The sequence below is a fragment of the Brassica rapa genome, chromosome A10 (genome assembly GCF_000309985.2).
Source record: "Brassica rapa cultivar Chiifu-401-42 chromosome A10, CAAS_Brap_v3.01, whole genome shotgun sequence".
Lineage (NCBI taxonomy): Eukaryota > Viridiplantae > Streptophyta > Magnoliopsida > Brassicales > Brassicaceae > Brassica > Brassica rapa.
The window spans coordinates 16,847,623-16,860,636 of NC_024804.2; the positions used below are offsets into that span (position 1 = coordinate 16,847,623).

A 13,014-nucleotide genomic window follows, 5' to 3' on the forward strand; every position below is an offset into this window, starting at 1 on the left:
ATAAGTAACTGGTCTCGGTATTTTTCGGTTTAAGTAAACCATTCAAGTGAGACTCTGACAAAGCCTTTTCCACCATCGACGAGATTGCGATCACAGATTCAAAGGCTCAAGCGGAGAATATCTGAAGCTTTCGATCGATGGCAGATTATCACTTCGTCTACAAGGACGTTGAAGGAACGTCGACGCAATGGGACGATATCCAGCGGAAGTTAGGGAATCTCCCGGAGAAGGCTCCGGCGTTCAAACCGCCGGCGTATACTCCGGCGCAAGACGAGGATTCAGCTCCAAAGGACAAAGCTTGGTTCGGTGGGAAGACGGAGGAGGAGCTCGAGGATCTTGAGGACGACAAAGATCTCGACGATGATCGATTCCTGGAAGATTACAGGTTTGCACATATCGAATCTCTCGGATCTGTAAATGTCAAGCTCTGATTTTTATCGATTCGTTTGTGTTTTGGATAAGAAAAGAGTACGACTTTACTTCGATGTGGCTCATGGGTTTGATGCTTTGATAGGAAGAAGAGGTTGACGGAGCTGAGAGAAGCTGCTAAAGTAAGGAGGTATGGATCAGTGACTCCAATCTCGAGCTCTGATTTCGTGAGGGAGGTTACGCAAGCTTCTGCTGAAGTTTGGGTTGTTGTATGTCTCTACAAAGATGGGTATGTTTTTGCAACTATGATTGGTCTTGAAGCCTGACATGCTTGAAAAAAGACTGAACTTTTGTTCTTTTTGTTTTTTGTTTAATGTGATAGTATTGCAGAGTGTGGCTTGTTATTGGGTTGTCTAGAGGAACTGGCTAGTAGATACCCGGGAACGAAGTTTGTTAAGATTGTATCAACTGATTGTATTCCCAACTACCCTGATTGCAATCTCCCTACCTTGCTGGTGTACCATCATGGTGCTGTTAAAGGAACTCATGTTGGCTTGAAGAGCGTTGGCCGTAGGTGCACCCCAGAGAGTAAGTTTGATGTCTGATTCAGTTGCATCTTATCATGCTTTCAGCGTAGTGGTGTTAGTGTGATAGACCCGGAGGGGATGATGTCTGAACATGTTTGATGTTTTTTTTTTGCAGGTGTAGCCTTAGTTTTATGTCAGTCAGAGCCAGTTCTTAACGATGGAAAAAGTGGAGACGATGACTCCTCAAGGGAAGCTGTGATGGCTGGAGTTCGAAGACAGTTCATTGAACGAGTGGTGAAAGACCATGAAGATAAGGATAACGATGATGATGGTTACAATAGCGATTAGAACACTCTCAAAGCTTCTCTGTTGGTTATGTTTGTTTGTTGCCTTTGTGACTGGTAAACAAATGTGCTGTCTCCATTTGTGTTGTAATGCTTTTCCACAACTTCTTGTTTTTAAATATCAGGCACTGATCACATGTGCTGGATCTTGACTGTGAATCAATCTATTTAGATTTTCATTCTCAATTTTCAAATTCATTCATTGAAATCTCAAATTTATCAAAGCTATTTCACAATTATACTGCAGATATCAAAAACCAATCTTCTTAGGCAAACCCAACAACTATAAACACCCCAACAACACAACAGAAGCACACTAGTACACTACCTTCAGAATGAAGCTTCCTTTCTCAAAACTTCTTTTATGTACAAAAGCAACACTCTTAACTCTGAGTCTGAGCTCTCCCACAAGTAGCCTCTCTTGTAACAACTCTTATTCCCCTCACCCACATCTCTGCACCAACCAACCCACCTTCACACACAAAATGAACTTCTTTGTCCTCCTTGGTCACCACCCTGAAAACCCCTTCCTCATCCGCAGCTGCATCGCCTTTCCCTTTCCGGTTCCTCCTAAACTTCTGGCTCATCCCAACCTCTACTTCCTTGCACACCACGTTTCTCTTCCTCGACTTTCCCCAACTCAGCACTCCACTGGACTCCAACATTTTCAACCCCTTCCCATGCTTCTTCCCTTTCCCTCCCTTGGTGTGTTTCATCACACTGCTTCCCTTTAACACAAACCTCCTAGACAACTCGTCACGGATCACCTCCTCCGCATCACCAACAGCCACGTCCAGCAGCGTTTTCCCTCTTCCGTTCTTCGCATAGCAGTTCGCTCCATGTTTAATCAGGAACTCACACATCTTCCCATGGCCTTCTATAGCCGCAAGCATCAAAGGAGTGTACCCGTCTCCATCCGGTACATCCAGACCGTATCCTTTCCCACTCAAAAGCCTCACCGCTTTGACGTCTCCACGCCTTGCAGCACAGTGTAGGGCGTAGAACAAACCAGCCATGCTCCTGTTGTCCTTCTCGAGAGCATATTCGAGCATCACCTTCTCGATCATGTCTAAGTTACCATTCTTCACAGACAGAGAAACAACGGTGTCTCCTCCTTTGCTGAATAGCTTCACGTCTGCGCCTGCATAGACCAAGACTCTGAACGCTTCAACGTGTCCGTTCATGGCCGCTAGCATTGCAGCCGAGAAGCCTTCCTCGTCTTGATAGTCTAGGAAGACTTCTTGAGCTTTTACAAGAGTCTTAACCGCCTCGGCGTCTCCTGCTTTAGCTGCGTACAGCAAAGGAGAGAAAACTAAAGCGTCGCTTGAATGTGGAACCACACCAGACCGTATCAGTTCAAGAACTACTCGTTCTAATCCGAGACACCACTTGCTTGACCCCGCGACCGAAATAACTGAGCGGCCATGCTTGTTCACTAAGGCGAAGTCAGCACCAGATACTGCTAGAATCTTTACGCACTCTGAGTGTTTGTGCCTTGTTGAGATCAGAAGCGCTGTGTCTCTAGCATCAGTCTTTGAGTTTACATCGCAGCCAAAGCCAACCAGTTCTTGTATGATCTCCACCGATCCGGCACGTGCGGCCATATGAATCGGTCGGAGTTCAATGCCTTTGATAGGAGTTTCTGGATCAGCACCACAGCTGAGGAGGACTCTGACGGCTGCTTGGTTACCGCAAAGGACAGCATGGTGGAGCAGCGTCCGACCATTGTGTGGAGCGTTTGGAGATTGGAGTGTGAGCAGCAAACGCAATATCTCACCGCTGGTTTCAAAGAACTCTACAGCACACCAGGTTAAAGGATAAGGCTCAGCCACTCCAGCTCCCACGCGGAACTCTTCTCCAGTGTTAGTGTCCCATGACCATGCTCCTAGCCTCACCATGATATCTGTCTTGACACCAGCCTGTAAAAAATCATTCAAAGAAAAGCTTGTATGTCTTAGATAACTACTCTCCTTGCAAGGACCAAGTTTTTTAGTGTAATGAGAAAAAAAATACCTGAAGTAGCAAGCGGACGACCGAGACCTGCCTATTGACAATAGCAGCAACAAGAGCTGTGCAGTCCACATTAGTGTATAGAGAAGGTTTTGAAGATTGAAGCAGAAGCCTGTCCGTTGAATTAGCATTTACTCCGCACTGGGATGAAGCAAGAACATGCAAATATCTTCTGTTAGATAACAACTTTTAAGTGGTTAATTAGTAAAACTTGCAAAGATGAGAAACTTACTTTGAGCAAGGTCCCTACAACGTCCACAAAGCCTCTGCAGCAAGCAGTGGCTAGCGCGTGCACAGCGACATGAGGCCGAATAAGATCAGTTCCCATAATCAGTTCAGCGAACTTAGCGCGTCCGTGACAGCTGGCCCCCAGTAGAGCTTCCTCACAGGCGGGCTGAGAAGCACCGGCTTTGAGTAGAATCTCAAGTACCTCGAAATGACCTTCCCTTACAGCTACGGTCGTTGCAAATCCCCTGACTAGCTTCTGGTTTACATCAGCTCCAATGTTCTGTGACATGATATTGCACGAAAAGTCAGATCACTGTAAAGGTTTAAACAGTAATTTTTAAAGCTATACACTGGTGAAGGATCCAACGTAGGGTGAAAACAAGAGCCAGAAGAAGACAAGAACAACAAAAGTAAAACTGTGTATATTCAATAATGCAAGTGAATAATTGAAAAGGATCTACATGACCACGAGGGAACAACCCTGACACAAAAAGAGTGTGGCTTGGCTTGATCACAGACATATCATGATGATTTAAGTGGAAAGAGAGGAAGTATGAGAATATAAAATTCGTAAAATCCAGATGCAGAGCCAATGACTAGTGACAGGACCATATGAGGGGGGCCTCAGGTTCTGTTTAATGAACAAGCTACATGGTGCAGGTGTCAACACTTGTTGTCGTACTAAATATCATCAGTTCCTTTCATGGAACAAGACAAAGACAATAAAATCAATCAATTGTCACTGCAGACAAACAGTGAGCTTTGGTTGTGTCTAGAAAAAGAACCATCAACAAATTAAGAGCAACCCATATCGAAGTTTTTTACTTTTTAGCCTAATTAACTCTAAGGATTAAGCATCTTAATCCCAAATCCAGCAATCAGGATTTTATTATTAGAATTAGAATTTAGTAGAAAAATAAATTTGTGTTCAAAAAAAAGAAAAAAAAAAGAAAAAAAAATATATGTGACTGATGCTGCAAAAGAAAAAGTTGTGCGACTTGGAGCTTGGATAATGATGCCCGCATAATATGCAAATCAGACTCGGTTAAAGATACACTTCTTCTGTTTTTATTTATGTTACATCTTTCGCATCTTGGAAGATTCCTAAACACTAACACAACCCCCCAAGTGAGAATTGAAGCTTAGTCAACAGATTATGAATTTTAAAAACTCGCACGGAATCCAATTCAGATTTTTTTGAATTAATTAAATGGTCAGAGCTCACTTAGCTTAGCTAAGTACAAAAAAAACAAGTAATTTAACTGGCGCAGATATTTTTCAAATTTTTACAGGAATACTTTAGTCTCTTTTATATTAAAAGCAGAGAGAATGTAATACACTAATACGGATGTTATTGATAATAAAGAAAAAGAAGTGTACCAAATTTTGAATTTCGAAAAATAAGAAAAGTAAAGTAAGCTAACAGTGAGAGACATGTAAGAAAAAAAAAAAAACGTAAATGCAAAACTGATTGATTAGTAAAGGTTGTGTTATTAATGGCAGATCAACTTATAACTATTCGTCGGTTTCAAATTCTGAGAAAAAAAAAACTTACCAGTAACATCTTCACGAGAGCTACGTTTCCGAAATTAACGGCGAGGAACAACGCCGTTACATCAGTTTTGAACTCCTCGTACTCTACTCGTATTTCGCTCGCCGTCTCATCACGGAGCACGACCTCGCTCCTCCTCGTTTTTAAACTGACAGCGCCGACGAAGTTCACGTCGAGGAGCGGATCGGAGACGCAAACCGATGCTGTTTTGATGTCTCCGTCGAGGATGGCGTCCAGAAGCCCCTGTGATACCTCTGCCTCGTAGTCCATAGGAACCACTTGTTTGCCGGAGAAAACCGTCATTGTCGGAGCTGTGATCCTTACCGCAGCCTTATGTCGTTGACCGAATGTAACGGAAGCTACCAAAACGTCGCCGCTTTAGAGACGCGAGGATCGAGAGAGAGAGAGAGAGGGGGGGGGGAGACTTGAAAAGAAGTGAGCGCCAGGGAAGTGGAAGAGGAGTGTGGAGAATTTATTGACACGGAATTTTACTGCACTAGAACCACGGTTAACTTATGAGTGGTAATTTAATTAGACCCACGTGGGTCCTATTTTTAACCGTGTGTACATAATAGTTTGTGATCACTTGCTTAACCGGAAAATAATCAAAACTGTTAATGCAATTCTCTAATTTATTTGCCTATTTTGGAATATATCAATTCAGAACTATTTACATTTACATAAATATTTGTTGAGCAGAATAGTCACAATAAAAGGAAACAAGCTTTTTTTCCTTATAAAACTGAATAGGAATAATCTCGTTAACATTTGTCCAAAAAAATCTCATTAAAATATAGAAAAATGTCCAATCTTTTTGGGTTGAAGTTGGTAGGAAATCATCATAATGATAATAGTTCTATATAGAGCAGTGCAAATCATATAAATGTAAATATATAAACAATACTAGCTACTTTTCCTTAAATGTGGAGAGTTCTACTAGACTTAAGTCATGTCAAATATAGGTAGATATTTTAGCTGGGAAAGAAGAGAAGTAGAAAGATTTTGGACGGTGGTAATAAGGGAAAGTTAGATAAGACTGTTATGAAATTGTTCATTTTGTTGATAGAGAAACTTATCAATACGAATATTCATTTATTTTGTTCAGTGCGTCCATGCTCTTTTGCTCACTCCTATAGCTACATTTCTACAACTTTCCCTGCTCAATTAGTCTATAGCTCTATCTCTCAGAGTATGTTTTCTGTATTTTATATTCTTGAGATGTAGTAAATAGAGGTATGTTGGCCATGTGTTTTTGGCCTATGTTAGATGCATCGCAGTGAATTGATGATGGGTCAATGCCAATATCACCAATAGTGAGGGTTTATAAACAGACACATATCTTCGCAATTATAACTCTCCATCTCTTTTGTCGTGGACGACGTGAATAGAGTAGAATACAGATCAAAGTAATAAAAACAGTGGGCGATCAGAATTAAATTGAGGGGGACATAGTGAAGTGATGTAAGTGAGATCTTTGGATGATACAAGAAATATCAAAGTGTGGTAGAGAGAGTATTGGAGAAGTCGGTGGAGATTAATACATGGGATGTGGTATCTGTAATAGGACCATACCTTCGTTAATCGTACGTACGGCAAAGATGTGACTCGTCATGAGATTGACTCCCCATCAACCATTAACAACTCACTCGTGGAATACGTCTATGTAGAATTGTAGATATGACTATTTTGGTTAAATCAACGCAGGCCCCATACTGCTGTAGCTGAATTGACCTAAATCAATATCGTAAGAAAAATATTTCAAAATATCATGTACAGTTCCCTAACGAAAAATTGTAGCATGGTTTATTTTATTACACCGGGTATTGCTCCAGTAGCAACGAGGAAAATATAGAACGTATACTTTGTTATTCTTAGATCAAACGTGAGGAAGAGAAAACATCTTACACCAACAATCAATAACGTGTACGGTGCACTTTTGCTCTATTTATTTCTAGTGTGCCATGAGTATGAGCTCAACCATATAATTTATTATTTTAAGATATGGTTTAAATGAAGGACCCTTAAATGAAAATGAGTTGACCAAAGGAGCGTGATTCCTCGGATCATAGTGTGGGCATTCATGTCGCGCAAAGATCTCGTGATCCAGATTGCAACATGAAAATTACGTGTTTGATTTGACTTAGCAAGTACAGTATTATAGAAATCATGTAAAATGTTGGACTTCTTTTTTACAAAAACATGTTATTATGTAAGTATAAACAAAGTCAAGTGGTTAACAAGAAATCAGACCAAAAAACGGCGGTTCTTAGCAATATCGTTCTTGTATCAATCTGCAATATTTCGTGGCAAATTTATGTATGATTTTGTCACGATCATAAGCACTCAAATGTGATAAAAATAGTAAGAGATTAAACTAATTATACGTGATAAAAAATATTAAGTGATTAACAAAAACGAAATGAATTGTATGGTTATATAACTTATATTATATAGTTATATCAAAAAAAGAAAGAAATGAACTGAATATGCCCACCGACTCGGCCCACAAAAAAGGTATGGGCCCAACAATAGTTCGGAAATTACGCGTTTCAAATCATTTCCTAAAACTCTAATTAGGGACGAAGCATGAAGCACCTCTCCTAATTTCCCTGCCTAAATATGTTAATCCCAATTGGAGAAAAAAAAATTCTGTTGTTCAGATTCATATGATTGCAGCTCGAATTTTATAACAAAATTACGAACAACATAATCACTTTTTTATTTCTTTGACGTCAAGAAATCCTAACAATTAGTTCAAAGAAAACGTATACTAGTAAGACATCAAGCATATACAAAATTCAAATCCTCACATGTTTCTTCTTAATATATGTCTGTCGCTAAGAAAGAGTAAGCAAACAATGTCAATGGAAAATGAACAAAGTGGCAAAAGTAAAACAACTTGCACTAAACATCTTATGACTTTTTAACTTTTTCAACTTTGATAAATTGAAAAGGATAATAGAAAACAATCAGCACACGATTGTACGTGTTATCAAAATATTTCAAATTCATATTTGGCGACAGAGATTAAATATTTGACTAGTTTGCTTCAGTCTTAAAGTTCCATGGCGGCATGGTGCAAGCAACTATAATACCTAGTTAATAATCTATTTAACCTTAAAAAATTCATATGAGTTATCATTTTCCTTCAGTCATGCGATAATCCTCAATCTATTAAGTTTGAGTTTCGAGTTCTCCATTGTACAAATGGGCCACATAATGTTCTCATAATCACAGCAAAATCTATTGTTTAAGATATCTTTTACTTTTGAGCTTATGTGTTGAGTTAATAATCAATGTTGGTTATTGGTAGTACTGTTACATACTTTTTCTTATAATAAAACCAGTAATGATCTAATCAAGAAAGTGCTTTTCATTTCATCGATTAAATTAACTACCACTATAACTACCATCAAGTTCAGCATTATTTTAGATGCCCTAATCCCTATTAAATTAAAATATAAGCTTGCATTATAAATAACAAAAAGTTTTTTTTTTTTTGATTATACACAGTTTCTCCAAAAGCTTCATAGGCCCAAGGGACTAATCTGTGTCGCTGCAATCCGAATGTGAAATCCGCAGTGGTCGGGAATCGAATTCAGGTGGCGGTACTCACAGCTGTGACGGTATAATAAAAAAATAACGAAAAGCTTTCTTGGTCGGGAACAGAAATTAAGATAAGATCGTGGTTGTTTATACTAACTTTTAATATCTAAACTATGGATTGTTTATGTTTGAATGTCAAAAAATCAAAAACGGTTGTTGTATAATAAGAGAGACTCTGTTTTGGGCGCGAAGAAACATAAAATCAAGGCCCGTTAAAAACATAACTTAAGATGATAGTGGACTAATGGGCCTGATAAATGAAAACGGCATTCTTTGTCGTCGTTTCAGGAGCAGGTATTTGTTAATTTATTTATTCATCTCCTTCCTGCTTTTCTCTTCATCTATCTGGTCAGACAATTTGACGCTGAATTGTGCTGCTTTTGCAGATAGCAATGGCGTCTAACGCAGTAGCCGATCATGATAAACGTAAGAAAACTTCTATTTCAGCTCATTTTGTAGATTTTTCAGTTTTTTTCTTTTTGATAATTTTGAACTGTTCGTATCTTCAAATAATTTGTTTTTGCTTTGAAGCAGTTTCAGGAAAAAGAGTTGCAGTCGTAGGCGCAGGTGTAAGGTAATGTTCTCAGAGCTTATCATCATCTTCTGCATTGTATTTCGTCTCTATTGTGCTGTGTGATTCTGCTGAAATTATCCTAATTTTGGGATCGGGATCTGTTGTTTTATCACTCACATATGTGTTGGTTTTTCAAGTGGACTTGCGGCGGCTTACAAGTTGAAATCGAAGGGTGTGAATGTGACTGTGTTTGAAGCTGATGGAAGAGTAGGTGGGAAGCTGAGAAGTGTTATGCATAATGGCTTGATTTGGGATGAAGGAGCTAACACTATGGTAGTTTCTCATTACACACGTATGTTCCTTAGATGATGGGCAAATGATGATGATCTGTTGCATTTGCAGACCGAGGCTGAGCCAGAAGTTGGGAGTTTGCTAGATGATCTCGGGCTTCGTGAGAAGCAGCAGTTTGTTAGTACTTTCCATGGTTGTTTATTTCACACTGAGAGACATAAAATGTTATTCTACGTTGGTTTTATATGTGTGTCTCGACCCTTCTTACAGCACTCTCTATAATGTTTCAGCCACTTTCACAGAAGAAACGGTACATTGTGCGGAATGGGTTACCTGTGATGGTATGCACTACTTGTTTCCTTACTCTTATGGATTGGGGCTTCTTTATATAATAAGGTGTTCATGTCTACTTTATGATGCTGAGATGTTCTCTGTTTACATGCTAGATACCCACTAATCCCATAGCGCTGGTCACAAGTAGTGTGCTCTCTACCCAATCGAAGGTACATTTTCCCTCTCTTCTACCAAAGTGGTTTCAGTATTTCAAAAATCCCTAAACGAACTAGGCCTTACTTGCAGTTTCAAATTTTGTTGGAACCATTTTTGTGGAAGAAAAATGACTCCTCCTCAAAAGTATCAGACGCATCCGTAGTCGAGAGGTGAGTATATTTTTTGCCGCCCAGACCATCTGCAATCTCAATCATATAAGCTTATGTCTTGAGTTTCACCTCCCAATTTGTCTGCTGTAGTGTAAGCGGGTTCTTTCAACGCCATTTTGGACAAGAGGTTTGTTACTAACTAGCCTTAAGTTTGAAAACATTCTTAGCTCACACTGCACTTGTGAACACCAGTTGTGCATTATCTTTATCAAATTCAGATCACTGCGATGTTCTTTTGATGTGTCCTTTTGATGTATCTGATTTGTAAGGTTGTGGACTATCTTATTGACCCTTTTATGGGTGGAACAAGTGCTGCGGACCCTGAATCCCTTTCAGTGAGCGACTTTGCACTTAACTTGATGTCTTTGTTTTGAAAAACTATCATTTCATATTCCTCACTTTTGTGTCCCTCCCTACGTTTTATGATCAGATGAAGCATTCTTTTCCAGATCTGTGGAATATAGAGAAAAGGTACCTTTTTCATGTAACTATGCTATATTCAGTTACTTGAAGAAGACTTCCAAGCCGTTTACTTTTGTGCTGCTAGCATGTTAGGGTGATGCAGTCACAGTTTGCGTTGGTCATTCCTTTACTTGTGTCATTTTATTCTTAGAATACTAAACTTCGATAAGTAATATGAGTCTATGACATGCGCAAATGTTTTACTAGCAAAGACAGCATTGTATATAACAATAGCATCCTTATGTTGATAATGACTTGAGATTTACCTGGTTCTGTTATTCTCTATGCTATTTATGGAGATTAGGTCTTCTACTATTCTTCAGTTTAGTTGCTAAATAGTGTATGCTTTTTTCCAGTTTTGGCTCTATTATAGTCGGTGCAATCAGATCAAAGTTTGCTGCTAAAGGTAGTAAAAATGGAGAAACAAAGAGTTCCACTGGCACAAAGAAGGGCTCGCGCGGGTCATTCTCTTTTAAGGGGGGAATGCAGGTGATGATTTCTCACCGAAAGCTAGATTTTAGATAGATCAAATAAACAAATATTTTCCGCTGTAGTACTAATGTTCTTGTTCTGTACCACCTGTGGTTGGTATCGTTCCACTTTGTGAGATTGCAGATTCTTCCTGATATGTTGTGTAAAGATCTCTCAAGGGAGGATCTCAATTTAGACTCCAAGGTTCTCTCTTTGTCTTACAATACTGGTCCAAGAGAGGAAAACTGGTCACTATCCTGTGTTTCTCATAATGAGACGCAGAGACAAAACCTACATTATGATGCTGTAGTTATGACGGTTAGTGGCGTTTCTGTCGATGTGAGATGAAAATAACAGAACCTATCTAATGACAAGATATTTATGTACCATAGGCTCCTCTGTGCAATGTGAAGGAGATGAAGGTTATGAAAGGAGGAGAACCCTTCAAGCTAAACTTTCTCCCTGAGGTAATCATGTCTTATCCAACTTTCAGAATACGTCTAGATCTAGACTTTGTCCATCCTTTCGTGTTGCCCTTAGATTTTCTACTCCAAATGCTAATAATGAAAACATTAATGTGACATCAAAGATCTTCACTACATGATTAGCTTTTTCTTATATGCACTAATTATTCCAAGTTAGTTTAATCAAGATGTTGATTTTTGTTTTTGCTCAGATTAAATATATGCCCCTCTCGGTTATAATCACTACATTCACAAAGGAGAAAGTAAAGAGACCCCTCGAAGGTTTTGGGGTACTTATTCCATCTATAGAGCAAAAACATGGTTTCAAAACTCTAGGTAACTTGTTGGTGTCCTCGGACATAATATAAACAAATAGCCCTATATTTCACTTTCTACAATTATCAACACTTCACACTTCTCTATACACAGGAACTCTCTTCTCCTCAATGATGTTTCCAGATCGCTGCCCTAGTGACCTTCATCTATATACAACTTTTATTGGTGGGAGTAGGAACCAGGAACTAGCCAAAGCTTCCACGTAAGAGAAATCTGATGCTAAACCATGTTAGGTTAAGCTGAGTAGTCACTAAAGAATGTGATGCAGGATAGCATTTATACCATTTCTCTAGTTGCTTACTTCCCCTGATTCTGACTCAGTATTTTTTTGTACGTTCTATCTTTGTAGAGATGAATTAAAACAAGTTGTGACTTCTGACCTTCAGCGACTGTTAGGGATTGAAGGTGAACCCGTGTTCGTCAAGTATGTGGAGTTTCGAATTTTTTAAATTATTTAATCATAAAGTGTACGAAAGGGGAGATTATCCTTATAGATCAACAATATATGTTAATTGCAGCCATGTCTATTGGAACAAAGCATTTCCGTTGTATGATAGAAGCTATGACTCAGTCATGGAAGCAATAGACAAGATGGAAAAAGATCTACCCGGGTTCTTCTATGCAGGTAACTTCCATCAAAGTTTCAGTCTCGTAAATTGAGAGAATTAAATACTTGATAATGAGGTCTAGTAGCCCACCTATGGTCTTGAGTATTTTTTCTCTATCTTTAACGGATCAAAATGAACAGGTAATCATCGAGGCGGGCTCTCTGTTGGAAAATCAATAGCATCAGGTTGCAAAGCAGCTGATCTCGTGATCTCATACTTGGAGTCTTGCTCGAATGATAATAAACCAGAGGACAGCTTATAAACAATATTGTCGAGGTTCGTCAGTTTTAATCCCTTTAAGTTTGTAAACTTGTAAAATGCAATAAGCCGTGGGATTAACCAACAAACTCAGCAAAACCCAGATTCTCATAGACTCACTAGTTCCAGCATTTAACGATCAATACATTGCTTGGTCCGTTTCCTTGTTGTGCATCACCTGTCTTGAACATGATATAATGAGGATATTTTAGGATTGAAGAATCCTTTTTTTTTTAATAACAAATTGCTGATCTTGCCTTATCTTGAAGATATCATTTCTATTCTTTAGATAACTAAGATAAGTTGGAGAGAAAC

The 13,014-nt window shown here is 39.0% G+C and overlaps 3 protein-coding genes across 7 annotated transcripts; 2 read left to right on the plus strand and 1 right to left on the minus strand.

The window, feature by feature from the left end:
- Positions 1–53: 53 nt before the first annotated feature.
- LOC103846500 (phosducin-like protein 3) lies at positions 54–1,442 on the plus strand. The gene is made up of 4 exons (XM_009123434.3): positions 54–385; positions 515–658; positions 752–957; positions 1,072–1,442. Exons 1-4 carry the CDS (start codon positions 138–140, stop codon positions 1,242–1,244), a joined length of 771 nt encoding a protein of 256 aa, XP_009121682.1. The 5' UTR covers positions 54–137; the 3' UTR covers positions 1,245–1,442.
- Positions 1,427–7,766, minus strand: LOC103846501 (serine/threonine-protein phosphatase 6 regulatory ankyrin repeat subunit A). The gene is made up of 4 exons (XM_009123435.3): positions 5,034–7,766; positions 3,483–3,758; positions 3,254–3,391; positions 1,427–3,159 (listed from the first exon to the last, which is right to left on the minus strand). Exons 1-4 carry the CDS (start codon positions 5,331–5,333, stop codon positions 1,624–1,626), a joined length of 2,250 nt encoding a protein of 749 aa, XP_009121683.1. The 5' UTR covers positions 5,334–7,766; the 3' UTR covers positions 1,427–1,623.
- Positions 7,767–8,916: 1,150 nt separating this feature from the next.
- Positions 8,917–12,952, plus strand: LOC103846503 (protoporphyrinogen oxidase 2, chloroplastic/mitochondrial). Of its 5 annotated transcripts, none has more exons than XM_033281918.1 (18): positions 8,917–9,062; positions 9,171–9,210; positions 9,348–9,483; positions 9,553–9,634; positions 9,712–9,782; positions 9,888–9,944; positions 10,021–10,100; positions 10,191–10,227; positions 10,370–10,435; positions 10,531–10,571; positions 10,919–11,051; positions 11,178–11,351; positions 11,426–11,500; positions 11,710–11,833; positions 11,927–12,035; positions 12,183–12,257; positions 12,352–12,458; positions 12,582–12,950. In XM_033281918.1, the coding sequence occupies exons 1-18, from the start codon at positions 9,029–9,031 to the stop codon at positions 12,701–12,703; spliced, it is 1,563 nt and encodes a 520-aa protein (XP_033137809.1). In that variant the 5' UTR covers positions 8,917–9,028; the 3' UTR covers positions 12,704–12,950. The 5 variants fall into 5 exon arrangements, with proteins under 5 accessions (XP_033137809.1, XP_033137808.1, XP_033137810.1 ...); XM_033281917.1 differs by having other exon boundaries at positions 8,956–9,062; positions 9,168–9,210; positions 12,582–12,952; XM_033281919.1 differs by having other exon boundaries at positions 8,959–9,062; positions 9,168–9,210; positions 9,553–9,618; positions 9,732–9,782.
- Positions 12,953–13,014: the final 62 nt, after the last annotated feature.